The 19,754-nt window shown below is 45.7% G+C and overlaps 2 protein-coding genes across 10 annotated transcripts; one reads left to right on the forward strand and one right to left on the reverse strand.

Moving 5' to 3' along the window:
- The first annotated feature begins 1,766 nt into the window (after positions 1 to 1,766).
- LOC6730127 lies at positions 1,767 to 18,741 on the forward strand. Of its 9 annotated transcripts, none has more exons than XM_044923151.1 (4): positions 1,769 to 1,932; positions 2,662 to 4,546; positions 12,882 to 13,227; positions 17,704 to 18,741. In XM_044923151.1, the coding sequence occupies exons 2-4, from the start codon at positions 3,102 to 3,104 to the stop codon at positions 18,103 to 18,105; spliced, it is 2,193 nt and encodes a 730-aa protein (XP_044779086.1). In that variant the 5' UTR covers positions 1,769 to 1,932; positions 2,662 to 3,101; the 3' UTR covers positions 18,106 to 18,741. The 9 variants fall into 9 exon arrangements, with proteins under 9 accessions (XP_044779087.1, XP_044779086.1, XP_016036894.1 ...); XM_016177808.2 differs by having other exon boundaries at positions 1,769 to 1,926; XM_016177809.2 differs by having other exon boundaries at positions 1,769 to 1,912.
- On the reverse strand, positions 18,629 to 19,548 carry LOC6730129. The gene is made up of 2 exons (XM_002105384.3): positions 19,126 to 19,548; positions 18,629 to 19,063 (listed from the first exon to the last, which is right to left on the reverse strand). The coding sequence occupies exons 1-2, from the start codon at positions 19,340 to 19,342 to the stop codon at positions 18,774 to 18,776; spliced, it is 507 nt and encodes a 168-aa protein (XP_002105420.2). The 5' UTR covers positions 19,343 to 19,548; the 3' UTR covers positions 18,629 to 18,773.
- Between the last annotated feature and the right edge of the window lie 206 nt (positions 19,549 to 19,754).

The following is a 19,754-nucleotide window of genomic DNA, read 5'->3' on the forward strand; positions in this document are numbered from 1 at the left end:
ATTCCTCCAGCCAGGCATGGTATTTAGCAAAGCTTAACCTTCATATTTGGGGCTTCCTGAGGTGCGAGCTGGCAGAAAATAAAGTAGCTGGCAAAGTAAACAGGCGGTTGTAATTCTATACTGATACTGCAGACTTTCGTAAATCTTAGGTATTATAATTCCGGGAAGGGATGACGTATAGATAATTAATGAGGGAGCAAGTAAAATGCAAGACTCGAGTGGAACAGCCGTCGGTTTGAATGGTTTGACCCCTTTGACTGCCTTTTTGCCGTCCTGCCTCATTTGCATAGTTTGGGGCTGACCGTCTACTCGCTCAATAATGAATGCGCCAGTTTCAAATGGCATTACCCCCGAAAACGAAGTTGATAGTCTGCGACAAGTAGTATGTGCAATGCGATGTGGCACCATAAATAACGTGGCCATTCTAGTGTCGCATTCCGGGTCCTTTTGCTTAGCAGTGACAATAGTAAAAGTGCTGAAAGGGAACCACGATTAGAGCTATTACTTATACTGGCTATGTTTATGTTTTTATATGTACTGCATGCATTCATGGCACAGCAATTCTGCAAAATCTGTGCATATTTGTTAGGGTGGACCTGAGTTGTACTCATGAGCACTAATACAAATCACTCATACGTAGTGTGGACCTTTTCATTGGATTTTAACAAGGAAAGGCATGTCAGTATCCAAAAGCAATATTAGGTAAAATGGATGTCTTGGTTGGGATCTTGCTTTTCCCATAAAAATGAAGTCATGGGATGCCTCCGTAAGAGGAATCGTGTTCTCTTTGAACAAATGTTAGCTTGGTTAACAGGTCGTATAAGTAATTTATTTTATGCTTGGCTTTCTTGTTGTATGTGATAATTGATTTGCATATATGCTATTAGATTCTCCATGAAAGTCCACCCTAAGGCACGTACTCCGTACTTGCACAGGCAATCAATAAAGATTTTTTTGGGGAGTTGGGGTGGCGGGTGCTTTGTCGCGATGCGGCAACAACAGCTGTTGCAACGCCAGACGACCCCCCAAAAAAAGGAAAACCGAACAGCAGCCAGACGCCGGCAACCGGGGAACCTCATCATCGTCATCGTACTCCAGCACCACCCGTTTCAAGAAGCAATCAATGCACTTCTGGCCATGTGCCAAGTTTCTCTTCCGAAAAGCTGGAGAGGAGCGGAGAATCGGCCAAAAGAGAGGAGCAGCGGTGTATAAGAGCTGGTTGGGTTCCATTCGGTTGCGGTTGAAAAGTTAAAGTTAATTTAAAGTTCAACCCGTTTGGTTTCTAACTTTTCGGAACTCGAACCGTGTATCTTGGGTTGGGTTTAGATAGTAGGATATGATAAGAACCATTTGCTTTTAAATCAATTTCAAATTGTTGTTAATTTAATTAAGAAGGCAAGTTCCTTATTTACTTAGGTGCTCACAGTGGAATATAAGAAATAATTGTTCCTAAAATAACCCTTTGTACAACTTACAAGAACTTACTCAATAGTTTTAAGTGCTTACCTATATTTTTGTAACGAAATATAATTCATTTTACATACAAATGAAAATAAACCGAATTTATTTGCATTCAGCTGGGTAAATAATAGAGTAACTGCGTGACTGCATGCGATGCAAAAGTATCTTTGAAGTGCAGACTTTTCGAGTTGTGCCGCGTCACTCGTTTATCCAAGGCACCCACACTGTCGCACTCGCAGACACACACACTCTCGTACGGCCGTGTAGCAACAACAATGTTGAGCAAGGTGCGCTGAGCCTCGCTCTTTCGAATCTTTCTCTCCGTTTCGGTTTCAGTTCACTTCTGGCTCTCGTGCAAAGCGCATCGTACAGCGGATATATCGCATCTGTATCGTATCGTAAAACGAATCGTATTCGCATCCGTGTCGGTCGCATCTGCGTGCTGGTGTGTGTGAGTGTGCCCGGGTGTGTGTGAGTTGGTGTGTCCGCTGCAATGGTCTTGGCTATTTGAAGCGCAAAAGTGCAGTATTTACTGTTTGGTGAATCACTCACTCATTAGAATACCCAAGAGATAACTATCATATCTTGGGGTTTTCCCAACGAACCGATCCGATAAAATCGAAACCCTGTAACTCATGCTCCCCCGCCTTGAAAATCGGTTCAGTGATTTACGTGTGGGTGTGGGTGCAGTGCTTAAATTATACACGTAAAATTTAAACAAATAAAGGCAGTTAAAAGATCGTAAACTCGAGATCCAGCTAGTGCCGAATTCAGTGCTAAAGTGAAACTTCTTTGTGCAAACAACAAAAAACGTTAATTGCCAGCGCCATTCTTTTAAAGGCCCCGACTTAAAAAGAGTGTTTTCAGTGCCTATATGGTTTTACTTAAGTCTTTTGTTTATCGTTTTACCCATATTGTTGTCAGTTTATCAATATATATAGATAATTACCTGAATGGAGGAGCTTTGTTAATTGATATAACTAGCCTTAGGCATTAAAGTTCCTATCTCATAGGTGCAAGTCATAAAACCAATCCCCTTTCACTTTATACAGATCAGAATCCAAGGATTAGGTCGCTTATTCTTTTTCCAAAGTATTAAACAATTAAATGGCGCGGAGTTGTTGGTCGCAAAGTTTCCATTGCCCGATGCAGAGTCCCAAAACCAAAATAAACGGAACCCTTTCACTTTAAAATCCACAGAACCCCCAAAGATCGAAAACGAGTTTCGCAAAAGAGCAAAGAGCCGAGCGGCCATGCTTATATTCCATATCGAATAACTGAATAGCCGACCAATAAAGTGTTACTTGGCACATTCAACATCCAACGTTCAACTAGCAATCCGACTTACAATATCCAGCATCCAACTAGCTCCGTTGCAGTGGCCTATATTCAAAATAGATCAGAGATCCACTCGAGAGGCCGGAGCAGATGTGGATGAGGTGGTGAGGAGGAGCTGCGGAGGAGATCGCCATGTGAGAAGAGCAAAACTAGTTTCCCATTTGCGCGCTTATGCTAAGTAATAATAATAAATAAGCGCAGTAGTCTCTGGCTTGCCGTTCGAGAAGTGACCTAAAAATACTGGTTTCGAGTGCGGTTTTGGCGTGAGAACGAGCAGCACAGCGAAGGCACCACCACCAGCAATGGCCACCACAGCCGCCGGATCAGCAGCCACCACCACCAACACGGTGGTGGTGAAGCGGCCAGGACCACCAGTGCCGCCCAGGCCCAAAGCAGCAGCACAGTTGGCCAATGGAGCAGGAGCCCCTCCGATCATCCAGAAGAAGCCCACCTTCGTGAGCCAGCTGAGTGCAGTGGGTCGTACCTTGGTCTACAAGTCGCCAACGGTCAATCTGCCCAAGAAACAGGCCCAGACACAGACGCCCACCACGGCGGTGCCAACGCCGCCGGTGAAGCCCCTGAAGCTGCGCAAGGCACCGGATGTGCCCACGGCCAAGCCCAGGGATTCAATGACCTCGGTGGTCACGGTCAACCGGCATAACTCGATAAGCGTGATCGGGAGCACGCCACAGACCACGCCCCGCAAGGACACCCGCTTGAGCCTGGGAAAGGTGGACTTCGAGAGGGCGGGCCTCCAGCCGGCCAGTCAGCCGCTTCCCAGGCCACGGAAAATTGTCCAAGTGCCCGTGGCCACTCTGGATGTGGAAGACATTCCAGTGGTGGCTCCCAGCCCATCATCAAATGGGCTCTTCAGGCGATCAAAGACCACCCTGGATGGCAGCCAGAAGGATCCGGCATCCTCCCCGCATAATGGAGGAGGATTCCTATCCGGGCGGACAGTGGAGATCAAGAACAATCTGAAGAACGCCGCCGAGCGTCTGTTCTCGGAGATAATCATCAACCAGAGCCAGAAGCAGGCCGCCGCCGACACCACCATCATAACCAAGCACGAGGCCCTGAAGCAGGAGTCCGATGTCCTGGCCATCCAGTCATCGGGCAACTGCATGAGGATCAATGTGAACGGCGGCCAGACCAGCACCATGAAGAGCTCGATCAGCGTGGGCAACACGCCGCAAAAGAAGCAGGCCTTCCACGAGATGCTCATCTCGGAGCTGGCTGCCATGCGGAATAAGTCCTGCTCCCTGGAGCAGCTGCCCACCGCCAAGTCCCTCTCGCCCCCACCCACCACTTCCACGCCCAAAAGCGTGGCATCTCGCAGGCGCTACAACTCCATAGATGATGCCGACACCGAGGACGTGGATGCGGACAACGTGGAGGATGCCGATGGCGACGTCGACGAGGAGGACACGCTCACCTACGCGGTCAACAAATCGCTGAAGGAGAACATCGGCAAGGAGGGCTCGTCCTCGAGGAAGCGCTGCCCCTCGGGCTGCTCCACGGACTCCTCGCCCTACGGAACCGAGCGATCCCAGCGCATCCGCACCTCGGATTGGATCGAGGTGGGCGACAACGGCACGGCAGTCACTCTGACCAGCTGCCACATCAGCCTGGAGGACTCGGGCATGGAGGACGAGGAGCGGCTGGACGACATGTCCTCGGGAGTGGGCGACAGCTGGGACAGCGTCAAGGAGGCCGAGAGCGAGAAGCGTTCTCGCAACGGAAAGCGGTGAGTTTCGAAACTATTTCTCAATGGATAATTGTTAGAAGAAATAGCAAAAGCTGATCCTAGGAACTAATGCCTCTAAAACATTCGTTATATATTTAATTAAAATTATGTGTAGTAAGTGCAGCTAATGAGATTCGTGGATAATGAAGGAACAGATAGTTTTAGCATCCATAAATGAAGCTATAACATTATTTATTGCTATTGCCGTTCATTAAACGTTAATGAGTATGGAAATTAGCTGTTTGCCGAGGGAAAACAAAATCTTGACCATCAATTGAAGATCTGTAAAAACGGCTCCATACGTTGGAGGTCGTAATAGTTTCGAGCTGAGCCCGATCATCCAAGATCGCCCCTTGCTACCGCAATTATTTCACCGAGTTTCGCTGGGCTCCATTGACATGGTTTTGATCGGCCGTGCGCATCCCACGGAATCCGCGTCCGAATCGCAGACCGAGTCCCAATCCCGAGCACCTCTTCATCTTCAGGTGCTCCATTGTTGTGCAGCTCGCATCCGAGTGAGATCTCTCACAGCAGCACAGGTTTGGCTTACATTAACTTATCTCTGCTGACATCATTCCGAGTGTGGCTTGCTGCTTGCTGCTCGCTGCATGTTGCATGTTGCACATTTCACGTTGCATGTGCGATCTTTTGGGCCCGATGCCGATTGCAATTGCAGCAAGTAGCCGCAAAGGCTTGCGATATTAACAATTTAGGTTTCTCGTTAGTATTTTAACGGCGGCAACAAAAACAACAGCGCAGCAGCTGAATCGAAGTGGCCAAAACCCGTTTGGAGGCGCTCTCTTACGACTCGAATTTGGATTTTAGCGGGTACACACACTGGGCCTGGGCTCATATTAACATATAAATACAAATACCATACTCGCATGTATTCCCATATAGCCGTATAGATAGATATATTGCTATACGGTACGTGTTTGTCGCCGCGAAAAGTGATTATCGTGACTCACTTGGCTTGGCATTTGCGCCATCGCCACACGACCAAGATACTTCATATATCGTGCATATATGTATGTTCCAATATTTGCTTATTCACACGATTCATAGCTTTCATTGACTCCCAATAGCCATCAGAATGGCCGAAAGAAATCGCCACTACGCTGCCAATAAATCACGGGCTTAAGTTCTCCGATCATGTGCTTTTCTGGTTAGAAAGTAATAATAAAATATTCAGCATATTTCTTCAATTTGAATCTTGCCTTGGAATTAACTCCAAAAATGGCGCATTATATGAGGGAATTTCTATTATTCATTAAATTCATTAAATGTGTGTATAATGCGCGGAAAAATTTTAGTTTTTCCATGCATTACACAAGTGCATTTCAAAAGCGAATCGTATATAATTGAAATAACTCGGTGCGACTCGCTCTCTTCATGCAGGCATTTGTGCCGATAATAATATTGTATTTCACTTTATCTATTACTCACTCAATCAATGCATATTTAAGCGAGCTCTGTCGAGAAGTCATTTCCTAAGGCGAGATGCAACTGCAAATTGCATCTTTCAAATGCCCGAACGTGTGGATTGGGTCTCATGCATACGAGCTGATTCACGGATAAGCGGATGTAGATACTCTCACATCTATGGCCACTTCCATTGGCGTGGCTAACTGTTGCAAGTGCAACGCAAGCGTTGTAAAATAAATTCCAATTCGATCAGTCCAATCCCAGTTACTGCTCCTTCCAATTCGATTTGCATAAAGGTTGCCGTTATCAGGAATGCTCACCGCTTTCCGTTCTTCTATATAGTATATATGGGTATATCATATATATAGTATGCTCGTATAAAGGTCGTTAAAGTTTATAAAGACATTTCCGTGAGTTTAACCCAAAAAAATTCATTAACCTTTTGTTTGGCGCCCAAAGAACGAAAGAAGCTAGCCACGGAATAATTCGTTGAAAAACGAGCTTAATTGTCACCTGTGAGTGAGTGTTATTAAAAAGCGAAATGGAATGCTTGCATGTGGTAATGTCTTGAATAACGACGACTGCAACTTGATTACTGCCTCGCTCTGCTCGTTGCCACCAATCATTTTCCAACATAATTTTCTGGGAATTGCAAGGCGAATGAAAGCCAGCCACGAAATCGGCCAGAGATTTACATACGTATCCAACAAATGCAAGCCAAGCTTTTGAAAGCCATTAAAGAAACACTGCTTTTATTAGCTGCTACCTAAGTTCCATTTAAGATGGGCTTCAACTTGGGCCAATAGTTCGTTTCTATCGAACAAGTGATTAGCTTTCACCGAAAGTATAAACATGTGAATAGCTATCCATAATCCTTTCAGACCTGCTACTTACCTATATCATAAATGGGTCTGCATCTATGTGTAGCTCCATAGAAACTAGTCGAAGTAACACCTTCAACTGCGATTAAAATCATGGCCGGTTCGGATTCCGATTCGGATTCAGATCTGAGTCTTGACTCTTGATGGCTGTCAGCCAGTCGGCAGTTTTCAGGTGGCGGCGTTGTAATTTCTGTGTTTGCCAAAGATACACAAGTCAGGTTTTTGAGGCTGTTACGAGTGTGAGAACCGTTAAAGTACGACAGGTGACTCGGCAAACTGCTGACTGACTGAGTTTCAGGTGTGCTCGCACTCATACTCGTAGTACTTCTGCGTAATATGCCTCCGTTTCAGTTGGCTAGCAGCTAGTATCCCAAGATGATGCGACAGATAGCCGGAGTTCAACTACCCCTTTGTTCTCTCAGTTATCAGGTCAATGGATCTTAAGCTCCGTCCCAAGACCTTTCGCAGAGAAACTTCTGGGAAAGATCAACTCAATTAATTGCGTGATTGGTCGAGTGGTGAGTAGTGAGTGGCCGCGTCTTGTACCAGAAACGCGTGCCCAAATGAGTGTTACTAGTTTACAAGGTGAGCAGTACGGACGACAATCCCTGCCAGAAAGTGGCCAAAATACCCAGAGACTCTGCGCCAGAGAGCCAGCATAAACTTGATTTTAGCGGAAAACAAACATGCGGAAAAGCAGCCTGCACCTGGAAACCAAAAGTGGATGAAGTCTTGGACTCCACTCCACTTCGTCCACGAGTGTGGGCCGCCTGCCTGCCTGCCAGCCTGCCTAACTTGGCTTACATAAAGCCAAGACTCTGTATCTGTATCTGTATCTGTATCTGTACGCTCTGTTACAGTTTATGAACTACTAATGATATAATCTAGGCTGCAGCTTTAAGTAAGCAAAGATAAGGCTGCATTTACATGTATTTATCTAATCAGTAGCTACTGATTTTGTGCTATATCGATAGGTTTTACTCCAGTTGCTGTTTTTTTCTACTGAAACAAAGGGCCTTTGAGGCGAATTGCTTCCATATGTTTCCTGCGTTAAGACCTCGTTTCTCACTTAATTTGCCCCCGCTCGGCAGTCGCGCTGCCTTATTTTGTTTAATTTTTAATGCCAACAACTCCACGCAGATGTCTGGCCAAAAATAGCAAATGGCAGTCTGAGCCAAGCTGGCGCAGATTTGTAGATTCGTATCTCAGGTGCGCGAGTATTGCCCAAGTTTCCTGTTCCGTTCGGTGGTCAAGTGGACGGATTTATTCGCTTTATTCACTTTATTCGCTTGTGGTCGCCATGCTGCACAGCGAACATTTTACTTTTTACTTTCACATAAGGAAATTTGAATAGCTCGTGGCTTTTCGCATTAGTCTTGTTTATTCGTACGCCCTCGGTTTATTAATCTATGTAAAATGTAGTAGACTTCTTGGTTAAGATATAACCTTTTCTAGCCATGCATTATGGTCGTATTTAGGCATATTATATAGAATTGACTTGACCAATTTCGTTGGTAACACCTTTTAGAGTTCGAGTGGTAATACCTCTATGGCTTCAAAGGCAATTAATCATCAGAGCCCCTCTTTTCGTATTAATACGTGTATTTTTAATGGGATCAATAGCGTGTCTTGCATATTTTTGAATTCTCAAAAATGTCCCGCTCATATTGCGGTGCTTTCGCTTTTGAGTCTTTGAGTCTTTGAGTTGTGTTCAGTTGCTGGCTAACAAAGTCTCAGCAGTGGCCTTTTGCCGATGCCGATATCGTGCTATATGTACGATAATAAGGTCTGAACACGGTGAATCTGCATAAATTAAGCCATTCGTAGGGGCAGTGGCCAGGCGGCGTCCAATGGCCAAGTTGGTTGGTTCTACTAATCAGGAAACCGAAATCAAAATTTCGCTTTTCGTCGGATTCGAAAGAGAAACGCGCGACTAATCGTATGTATGCTATGCCGCACAGGCCAATACAATTTATTTGGGTAACTAAACCGCTCTAGTCGCTGGCTCATTTGCATACTACTACTATTGGTTATTTGTTTAGAAACTCCCGGGTAGAAAACAGAAATTTATGGGCTCTGCGCTGAGTAGTTCGAATGAAAGCGAAAACGCTGCGATGATATGAGCGATTTTGTGGCTGCCCCCAAAGGTTTCTTTCTTTCGTTCCCCCAGGTGGGAGTGGCTCACGTAGAGGCGACAATACGTGAGTAACCGGCGATAATAACTCCCCCAAGACCCTGCAACTTCTCACTTAATTTGCACCGGACTCCGCTCACCAGTAGTCCGTCTTGAAGACAGAAAACAGAAGACTGGAGACAGAAGACTGGTGACTGAAGACTGCTGACTGCTGACTGCAGATTGAAGACAATGGAAAACGATGCCTTATTAGAATGCGTGAGAAAGCCACTGCTGTGAGAAACTGGAACCCGATTGTGTGAGCTGAGGCGGCGTTATTAGTCTTTACCGTGCCCTCATTAAACGGCTGAGAAGCGGCTGAGTCTCGAAGAACTGACCCACAGATCTTCGCCAGCCATTTAAATGCCCCTTTTATCACCTTCTCAGCCCGCCGAGTGCCATTTGTTGCGCCAGTCAGCCGGGCGATTTGGCCAAGGAAAGCTCATAAATGCGAAGTGGTGAAATTTTTGGGTCACCCATTGGTATTATGATCACGTACGTAGAGCCAGTCAGTGCGTCGAGAAATCGCCATGGCGCTACTATACTATGGCATATAAATAAGTCCACTATATAGTACATCGCATTGTTCTGCCGCAATGCCGCATCCTGCAATGTGCGTGCTCCGATTCGCCACCTGCGCCATTGTCCGCATAATTTGCCCACTCGATGCACTGCCTCTGTGGGTCACAGCGCTGCGTGGATCCGTGCTCCACCCGGTTTACGGGTTAAATATAGACTGCCGCATTCCGCTGCACGGTCCCAATTCGCTTTGGTCTCTTGCCCCGCCTCTTGCAAGGCTACGGCTGAAACTAAACAAAATTCAAATCGTATAATAATAACAAAAGGGAAGCAGTTGGGGTCCGAAACAAGACAAGTCTTTGACGGCTGCATCATTTCTGAATGGGAATGGGAACGCTTCCTCGGCGATTGCCGGCTATACGGATTGGGATCGCCGGAGAGTCGTCCGATTATTCCGTACATGATGTACTACAGCGGCGCGAGCGTGTTATTTTGTTATATCTAAAAATATCCGGGGATGCGATGGTGACAGGGCCTCTACAGGGTGGTGCACAACTGGGGATCTTACGGATCTGGATCTGGTATGACGATTTTACGACTTTCCAGAAAAATCAGACAAGGGTTCTCCAGTGCTTGCATTTTATTGGATTTTCTAAGTGGTTGAGTGAAAGAAACAAGGATTTAATGAGCTGGAGGAACTAAGGATCAGCATAGAACGTTATGATTTGTTATGATAGATCTATATAGATACTGTCTTAGATAATCAAGCCATTGACCCCCGGAAATACACCCTGTTTGTCATTTGATTTTTTATTAAATCAATTTGCTCATTTCTGCTTATATATTTGTATTATTTTTGTCTCGATTCCCAACGCTCACTCTCGAGAGCAGAGCAATCCGTTCCGTGCTCCGTGGATCGCGTGAATCGCTTGGCTTCGTGTCTCTGTTTGGCTGTCTTCAGGTTGCGGTTCCTTGGGGCCGCTCTCTATGGGATTGGGGTGCTCCAACGCTCAGCGCTCAGCGCTCCAACGTGGCCGAAAGTGGCAGCATTTAATTTTTAGTTGCACGCGAATTTCGCAGCGAAACAAACAATATATCCACGCCAAACGGAACGAGGAAACACAGATTATATGTTCATTTTTCCCATACTGTTTGTTCAAATCGTGATCTGTGAGTACGCGCTGAATCGCAGACCCTTTCTAATGACAATGTTTACGCAGCTGTGTGAATTCGAATTCTTCAGATAAAAATGACAGATTAGCAAATCAAATTAGACATGCTGTGCGAGTAGTAAAAATAATATCTATACGCTGCCTCTGCTTCGCAAATAAATAAATACCAGAAATACAAAGTTTTCGTGTTGATTTGTGTGTTGTTCAAGAAATATGTTGTTGCCGCAGTGTTTTTCCAATGTGTTATTATTACTTCACAACATCATCGGCTGTTTAAAAAGTAACAACCTGCGGATCCGTATGATTCCCATGTGTTTTCATTAACCGACATGTGAGACATTTGGGATATACTCATCACCCACGTTTGTATAGATCACCTCGTATTCGTTGACCTCCAGCCTTGCCCTGCGCAGCATAGTTCGCTTTTCCCCATGACGTAATATCGGTTCAGCACAAAATCCCATTTATTATTATGATTATGATTCCTTGTTCGAATGGCAGTTGAAATGCGCTTTAATTAGACACCAATTGGCTGCTGACGGATTCAATTCGCATATTCAAAATAGTCGGACGTGTGGGTCGAAAATAGATGAAAGGTGTTGACTTTGGCTATATTGTCGGCCAGCCCTTTGAAATGATGTAGAACCAGCTGGGTTTTATTTAGCTAAACGACTTTTTAATATGGGCAAATAATAAACAAGTGGATTGCACAATATGCGAACATATTTATTATCAAACAAACATTCCTTCTATTTAAATCTCTAGATACATTTCATAATACTTCTAGATACAACGAGTTTACGCTGAGAATTGGGCTGTTTTCATGGCGTTTATTGGCCTCGTAATCTCCATTGCGCTCAAATGAAGTCACAAACCAAATTACCTCTTGCATTGACCACGTTTTTGCAACTATATTATGGCCTTTGATGCCACTGACTGAACCGACTGTTTAGCAAATTTTTGAACTCGTTCGCTAGCATTCTAAAAGCCATAAGTTGGTGGCCTTCGTGTCTGTCTGGTTTCTGCGACGAATGGAGTTGGGCCTGCATTATGTACATAACTTTATATTTTCGCATACCCGGCCATGTTCTCATGTATCTTTGTACACACGAATGCCTGTGCTAATATTACAGATTGAGATTGAAAGGCCAATCTTTCGAGAGCTGGCGATCTCTATCTGTTCAAGCTGTAATCCACAATTACTAATGATTTCCCAAGGCAGCTCTCAGATGCTGTGCTTAGCCATGATGTGCTGTTAATGAAGTTATATTACCTTTGAATCCACTTAGCAGCTTATGTCATAAGTCGTTCTCTCTGAAAATAACCCAAATAAGCCATAACACCTGCTGTGCCTAACCAACATCTGATAATATCCCATGCCGCAAGATCCATCACCTCATCCAGTGTTCTGTTTTTCTGTTCTGTGTTCCTGTGTTCTGTTCTCTGTTGAAACCGAGGAACATGCGTTGAATCCAAGGAGTTCTTGCCTCACCAGCTTTCTCGCGCCTGCGATATGATATCTAAAAGATCCACCTATCCTCTTCCCCATCGGAAACTTTGCAGCTAATGTCATAAGGAGTCTCAAGCGCCGTCTCGCAAAGCCACCGAAAATGTCCGAGGACCTGGACGACCTCTTTCTGACGCCCATTCCGGCGCCCTCGGCCGTGGAGCTGCAGCAGTGCATACTGTTTGGCTTCCGGCGCCGCCTGCATCCCGCCCAGATCTTTGAGGAGTGCCGCAACGCCTTTGGGCCCTTCTGCCCCAGTGCGCAGTACGTGGCGAAGTGGTACCAGCGTTTTCAGGACGGCTTCTTCAACCTGGACGAGAAGGACGACGAGGAGCTGAGGATCGGGCGTAGTGGCACGCCCACCACCTGCAGCGATTACGATGATGACAGTGATTGCGGGGAGGCGACCGTTCTGCCCCTGATCCTAAGTGAAATGCTCCATCGCAGTAAGGAGGAGGACGATGATGATGGTACTGATGGTTTTGAGAAGGAGAGTGATGATGGTCTAGATGGTCATGTGATTGGTTATTGGCAGGGTTATGGCTATTTGGGTGGCAAGCAAAGGTATAGTTGGGCTGGAACTAAACTGTATGTACTTAACCCCAGTTTGTACTCCATGATACTGATCCGTGTCTTCCAATCAATCTTCTCATTGCAGTGGAAACTCGGCTTGCGAGCTGCCCCCGCTGCCGAAATCTCTGATCGGCTTCAACAAGTTATTGTGCTCCGATTCGGGACTCCTGAGCGATGTGGAAGGAAACAACAACAGCAGCGATGGCAGCCGAAAACCAAACGACACTCTTGCAGGGGAGACACAGGATACCAAGGAGCATGCCACCGATAAGTCACTGCCCTCCTCGCCGAACGGAAACACATCCACACCACCAATGCTGGTGGCCAAATCCGAGGCCAAGTCCCCCAGCTTATCCGCCAAAGGAAACCCCCAGGCGGTCGAGGCGGGCAGCACTCTGGATGCCCAGATTGCGACGCTGCGGAAGGAAATGGTGAGATCTCAATCATATTTTATTGTAGTTGGAATGAAAACGAGTGCCGTACGATTGCTTTCATATATATATTGTTTATATTGGAGAGTTTATAGGCATTCCTTATGAGTATAAGTATCTGTAGAATGCCGAAACACCTTACTTTCGACCACTGACTCAGTTTGGAACTAAAGTATTTCATAAAATTTGCATCTTAAGCGAAGCAATTTAGTTCGACGGCCAGGAACCAGTTGTGTGAAGTGACGAAGCAAGCTATTTTTGTGCGCGTGCTGTCACTCTAGTGCCGAAATATAACACACTTCTCGAGGGTACGAGCTGCATTTGGAAGTGAACTTTATTGACCTGCTGGGTAAGCCGCAGTTCAGCCGCCTAATGGCAACTTCTGCGGCGGGGCAAAGTCTAAATGTTGGCCAAACCTTTCACATTTAATTTGGTTTGCTGGCTGGCAGCGGCTGCGGCTTCGATACATATAGATAGATAGATTCCATGGCATTATGGTCGCAAGAACCTGTTTAATGCCCGCTTAGGCGTGGGTGTAAGCACCCCCCACAAGTGTAGTAAGCCTTGGGTTAGGAGCGGCCACTTCGGCGGTACTCAAGTCTCGGATCAAATAAAAGCGAAGTCTTCTGACTTTTCGTGCTGCTCCGATTTAGACGTCGATCTGTGGCGGCGCTCGACAATTGGAAATAAATACTAAATTGTGCACCATTTAAAGCATTTTGCGCAATTTGCATGTCTGCCGTTGTGCAATATGGCTTTTAGGACGTGGTCGAGACGGGGTCTTGGGCGCAAATGGTATATTTGTGGGCCACATTTCCTGTGCAATATGATTGTTACACGCGCATTTCACGCGCTTCAAGCGATTCTATTAGCTCGTAGATTTCGCCGCCACAAAGCCTAAATCCAATGACACTTTAATTGGTCATTGTATTTGCCCAACCATTTGTGATTGTGTGTTATTGCTGCGGGGCATTTGAATCCATTCGTTGCCACAATATCGCCGGGCTTTGTTTATCTAACTCTACCGGGTCTTAGTCACTTTCGGGCCAAGTTGGGCCGCCAAAATCTAGTCGAAATGCCATCGGGCGGAGATAAAGCCCTGGCATTCGAAGGAAAACACTCGTTTCTCGGCAAAAAATAGATCCGAATCAATGGGGAAGTGATTTTGGGTTTATTTTTTAAACTAATTACCAGCACCATTTGTTAGGGTATCGCTGTGCTGACCTATCTGAACTATCTTTCCATGGTTTTCGCAAATGTTTCGGTCTCGGTCGGTTGATTAACGATTCAAGCTCTGATCGCTCAGTTCGGTGGGTGTGTAAGCCAGTAAGTATGGGTATGTGGGTATGGGTATGGGTATGGGTCCGGTGTGTGAATGTGTTTCTTATTTTGCAATTATGCTAGTTGGCCGCTTTTGCTTTTGCTTTTGCTTTCGAATGCCGAGTACTGGGCAGAGATTGAGTGGTTAGCCTTCTTGGTGAACCCAAGATACTGATATGCATTGTTCGCTCACTCCCGTATTTGATATAAAGCCGCTTTTACTCACTCGATATTGTAGATTGTAGACGAATTAAAAGTAAATATTTGCCGAAGGTCAGTGCGGTAGTGGGTTATTATTGGGTTATTAGATCGGCTTTCAGTCGGCGGCACAATGGGCTTTTGGCGTGCCACCTATAATGCGATTATCCATTCTACAGAAGCATGCTTTTCTTACCACAATTAATGCGTTTACATTTTTACAAACAAAGAAACGGATGTTTGTACAAGTTCAACTCGATTTATTGACTCCCTTAGACCTAGATTTTTGTTATATTTCTGTTGTAACCCAAATTGCAATTACTCCTTGGCTGGAAACCACTCTACCTTATGCCCCCCATATTAATAGATGATTGTCAAGTCAAATTACGCTCAATTGTTAGAGCCGCCATTCCCAGCGCCATCAGCGGCACCATCTCTAATGTGAGCAACGATGAAAATGAAGTAATAAACCTGGTTAATGCAACACAACGCATCGGGGAGAAATAAAGCCGAGTGGGGCCACAATGGGAGAAAACAGGAGTACGACTAATCAGCGCATGCGCAGCCATTAAGCCAGGCAATCCAGCAAACTGGCAAGCTGGCAAGCTGGCAAGCTGGCAACTTGGCAATCGGGCAAGTGGGCAAGTAAGCAAGTGAGCAAGTAAGCAAGCTGGCAGCAAAGCAACAACAAAGCGGGTCCGCTTCAGCTAATTTATGTTGCCAGATACCTCGGTTATGGCAGCAAATTAAATTTATGAACGAAAAAAAAGGCAACAAAGGCAAGAGCAGGCAGCTAGCTAAGCCACTAAAGAGCCAGCGGACAGTTTGTGAGAAGAAATGCATCAATGCATGAAATGGATTTTTACGGCTTACATAAAACGGCCTTGAACGACCAAGCCCGGCCCGGGCATTCTTTCTCCGGCTCCAAGATCGTCGGCTGCCGATTAGGCCAAGTCTCAAGTCTGAAGTCTAGCAGCTCGAATCTCGAGTCTGAAGAGACTTGGCCAAGAAATACCCCCATTTGTGGCTAATCGCTTCTCACTTGTTCCACTTTATTTGGCACATGCGAACCGAGCTCAGCTTATCAGACCGCGAACATGACACGCCAACCTCTTGCCGAGGGCCCTGCCACATATAAAGATACACATTCGTTCTGCAATCCCAAGTTGCCTCATTTGCCTGCCTCCGAGTTAATTAAATCCGTGCGGGGAATCACACACGTTCATGAAAGGGTGCGAAGAAGCCTTACGGATCTGATCGTATATTCCAGATATACCGCTCACATAAAGCCCACAAATCATCAATAGATGGCACTCGCGAATGTCCGGATAGCTAAGTGGCCAACCATCTGGGCGGTTCCATTACCCCAGCAAATCGCTGAGATTCCTGCCCGTTTCCTGATCTTCCGCATTTCGCGAAAAGGTGCCGCGTTCGGCTGCAGAGTTCACGCATCGGTGCAGAAATGTTTGATGTGAGCTGAATGGCTTCGCGGCTAAAGATAGAACGCGCCAGTATTTATCTTGGATCTTGGGCAGATCCGTGTGTCTATATCCAGCTATATATATATATACATATGCACTGATTTATGCGGCAGGGCGGTGGCAGCCTTGTCTGGCATTTGCAGCGTTCATTGCCATTTGGCGCTGTTGCATTTAAAGATACTTCTAGGGCTTCTGCTTGCGGCAAAGCCTCCTTACCGCCACTCAATACAAGCCACAAAGCAATTTTAGCGCAAAGGGCTTAGGGCTAATTAAATTGTCAACTATACACGTATCGATTCGATTTATGACAGCAGACGAATTGGTAAAACTAAAAGAAATACCAAAAGGTGGAAATATTGAAAGATACATAAATATAGATTCTAGATACTTCATACCTAACCAGCATGACTTCTAATCAAGATTGCTTGCCTATCACCTGATTGGCCTACTTACTTTCTGGCCAAGCTAGCTAATGGCATTAGCACACTTCTATTTGGATCGACTTTCCACGGATAACCCTGCCAGTAGTATGTTAATTTGCAACTAATTCACATTCGACCCGAGGCGACGCCCACGCCAAAAATGTGGCGAAAAGCCGAAAGGTTTTGTACAGCCGGCATTAATCCGGCAAAAACTGGCACACACTTAACATGGCCAACAGCAAATGGTTAAAAAGAAGAAACTGAGATGGGCATTTTTTAGCGGAGAACACGTAGATACTTCCTCGTTGTTGGGAAAGTTGAGGAAAAGCGGAAAATTAGCCGAAGTTAGCAGTAGTATTGAATATTGAAGAGGAAACCTCAAATGACTAATTGCTAACCGTATTCTAGACGGAAGTGAAGAAAATTGAGTTTTGTGGTTTTTCTGGACCAGCGGTCGCCAAGGGAAAGCTTCTTCACTTGACTTATGGCCAATAAATATATTTAAAAATATTTCAATATTTTAATGTATTTAAATGTTCAGTTGCGCTCAAGTGACAGTCACTTCTTATTAACTCAACTTTAATTTGCTTTCGCAGTCAATCTGAATGCATTAGTAAGCCAGGTGGGAGTTGGTCGTCAGCGAAAACGCCGGCTTGAGCGGATTTGGCTAATACCACGATGCTGCGGCGGCTGCAGAAAGTTTTTCTGCTTTTCTTTTGGCGCGATATTATGCCGCGATATTAATTGACAAATGAGATTTTTCCTTCCTACTCGACAGCGACAGGGGAACTTTCATTTTGACCACAAGCGTCATGCCACGAAAATACAGGCCAAAACTAAAGGAGGACATGGGTATTGGGATTATTCATGGTCGGCCGGCCAGCCAGACGAGATATATATTTCGGATAAGGCAATCTGAATCAATAAAATGTAAAGTAACTACTTTGCACAGATAAATCAACGGGCTACGCCCACACTGAGTATTACTAAGTTACTAAGTAACTTTCAAAGTATCACGAATTAGTACTAATCCTTTACTCGATTTTTCATTCCAGAACGGACTGCGTCAACTAGATCTCTCGTTGCTGTCACAACTGTGGGTGCTTAACGAATCGATCCAAGAGTTCCGCGCCCTGATCGAGGATCAGGAGAACGAGGATGAGGACGACGAGGTGGAGGTGGGAAACGAGCTGGACGAGGAGGGCAACAGCCGGGTGTCCTCGTCCATCGAGTCGGTGCGATTGGAGGGCGGTGCGGATGGCACGTCGAAGCATCTGGGAACCATACCAAAGGTCATAACGACGCAGCCAAAGGTGCTGAGGGACTCACTGGCCACGGCCAGCAAGGACCAGAAGCCGGTGCCCAGGATGCGGAGTGCCCCGCCACCGCCACCTCCCGCCGTGCTGCAATCCTCGTCCCTGGAGCGAAAACCGCCGGCCCCGTCACGACCCACATGATGTTACCTCTCGGACTTCCTCGCCGGAGTCAGGATGGTCATGTGCAAGGCGATCGTGAGCGATGTGCCCGCCTCATCCGCGTCCGCGTCCCTTGGAGGCGATGCAGCCCCGCTTGGCCGGGACGCGCAGTGCTGTTTGGGCAACCAGAGTGGCCTGGTCCAAGCATAGTTTTAGTTGATATATCCGATAAACAAGGTGTACGAGCGATTACGAGCGAACTGATCCAAATTCTGGGTGCACTGGCAGCAGTTCTCGAAGTGCCCCCACAAAGAATCCCGATGCGAAGCCTAGATTATCTGCTGCTTACCTCAATATAGGAAGACCCAACATAATATGTATAATTGGTAGAATTCGTGAGACCAGCCTCTGTGGTTAGGAGTCCTTTGTGATCTTCAGTTGTAAGTTTATTGTACATTTTTCTCTTGTGGTTTGGGCTGATGGGTTTCACCGATAACACTTGTTTTTGTTTAATAGCCTTACTCGTTAAGCTTAGCTGTCAAATGCAGTGTATCCTGGATCGGTCTGCGGATCCTGTGCATTTGACCAGTAACATTTGTATATAGCGATTTTCCCGGCTAGCTGCTGAACATTTTATAAACCTAACGAAGAGCATACAGAATAAAAAACTTGAAAGAAGCGTTGTGTGTTTTGGGTGTCGCATATGTATTCTAGATCAGGCTAACTCCATCCATGCCCACTTGGATGCAGGGAAAATCGTAGCTCACGACCTGGTTCGTGGCATAGTTGGTATAAAAGGTGGGACAGGCCTTGACCGCCACTCCTGCCACCTTGATGTTTACTTTAATGCACATGTCCACGGAAACCATCGAGATGACGGGTATGCAATATGTGGGCGGCTTGGTGGTGCTGATGGCGAACGCGGCCACCGCATTTCCATCCATTGTGGCCCCCAAATTGATGGTTCCACTGGTCAAGCCAATGCCCAAAGTGAGGCAGACTTGAAGGGGAATTTAAAGGTAAGGTAAGGGTTATAAGAAAGTGTGTATCCTAGCTACATACCGGTACTATTTTGATTCAGGAGATCAACCGAAACACTCTGGCAGCAGCTGCAGGACATCGTCAGGGAGCATTGGCATCCCTGGGTCTGTGCCGACGAGGATAAAAGTCCAGCTGCATCGACATTTTCATGACTAAGGATTCCAATAAGGATGACCAGGAATCCAAGCAGGAGGACGTGAGATTTCATTATGAAAACGCCTCTAAATCGTCTGACCATCAGAGGTTTTGGCAATCCGCTTTTGTCCAGCGACACTTGCCAATCAGTACTTTAAATAATAATTTTCCATAATTTAATTTAATATATATTTTCACAGCGTAATTAGTTTTCTGATTGGTTCATTTACTTTGTGATGTAGGAAATATCAGCGCTAGGTTCAAAAGTCGGGCAATTAAAAGCAACACCAAAAATTAATACATTGGGGGTTTTTTTATGAATTTAGTAAAAATAATTGTTGAAATGAGAATAATAGGATAACTATTTTCATTTGAGTGGCGCCATCTATCGAAGTAATCCTCAGTAAATGTAAAAAATATGTTTACGTGATGTATAAATACATAGCGTGTCGTACCAGCCAGCTTTTTTTCACTTGACATGTTAGAATTTTCAAATCATATTTTAAAGCTTAAGC

Source organism: Drosophila simulans, chromosome 3R (assembly GCF_016746395.2).
Source record: "Drosophila simulans strain w501 chromosome 3R, Prin_Dsim_3.1, whole genome shotgun sequence".
NCBI classification, from domain to species: Eukaryota; Metazoa; Arthropoda; class Insecta; order Diptera; family Drosophilidae; genus Drosophila; species Drosophila simulans.

Excerpts from the sequence above, each read along its gene's own strand:
- LOC6730127 (XM_044923151.1), top strand. The coding sequence starts at position 3,102 with ATGGCCACCACAGCCGCCGGATCAGCAGCCACCACCACCAACACGGTG. Across the intron at positions 4,547-12,881 it reads CGTTCTCGCAACGGAAAGCG|TGGAAACTCGGCTTGCGAGC; the intron begins GTGAGTTTCGAA and ends TTCTCATTGCAG. Across the intron at positions 13,228-17,703 it reads CGACGCTGCGGAAGGAAATG|AACGGACTGCGTCAACTAGA; the intron begins GTGAGATCTCAA and ends TTTTCATTCCAG.
- LOC6730129 (XM_002105384.3), bottom strand. The coding sequence starts at position 19,342 with ATGGTCAGACGATTTAGAGGCGTTTTCATAATGAAATCTCACGTCCTC. Across the intron at positions 19,064-19,125 it reads CCTGAATCAAAATAGTACCG|TCTGCCTCACTTTGGGCATT; the intron begins GTATGTAGCTAG and ends TTCCCCTTCAAG.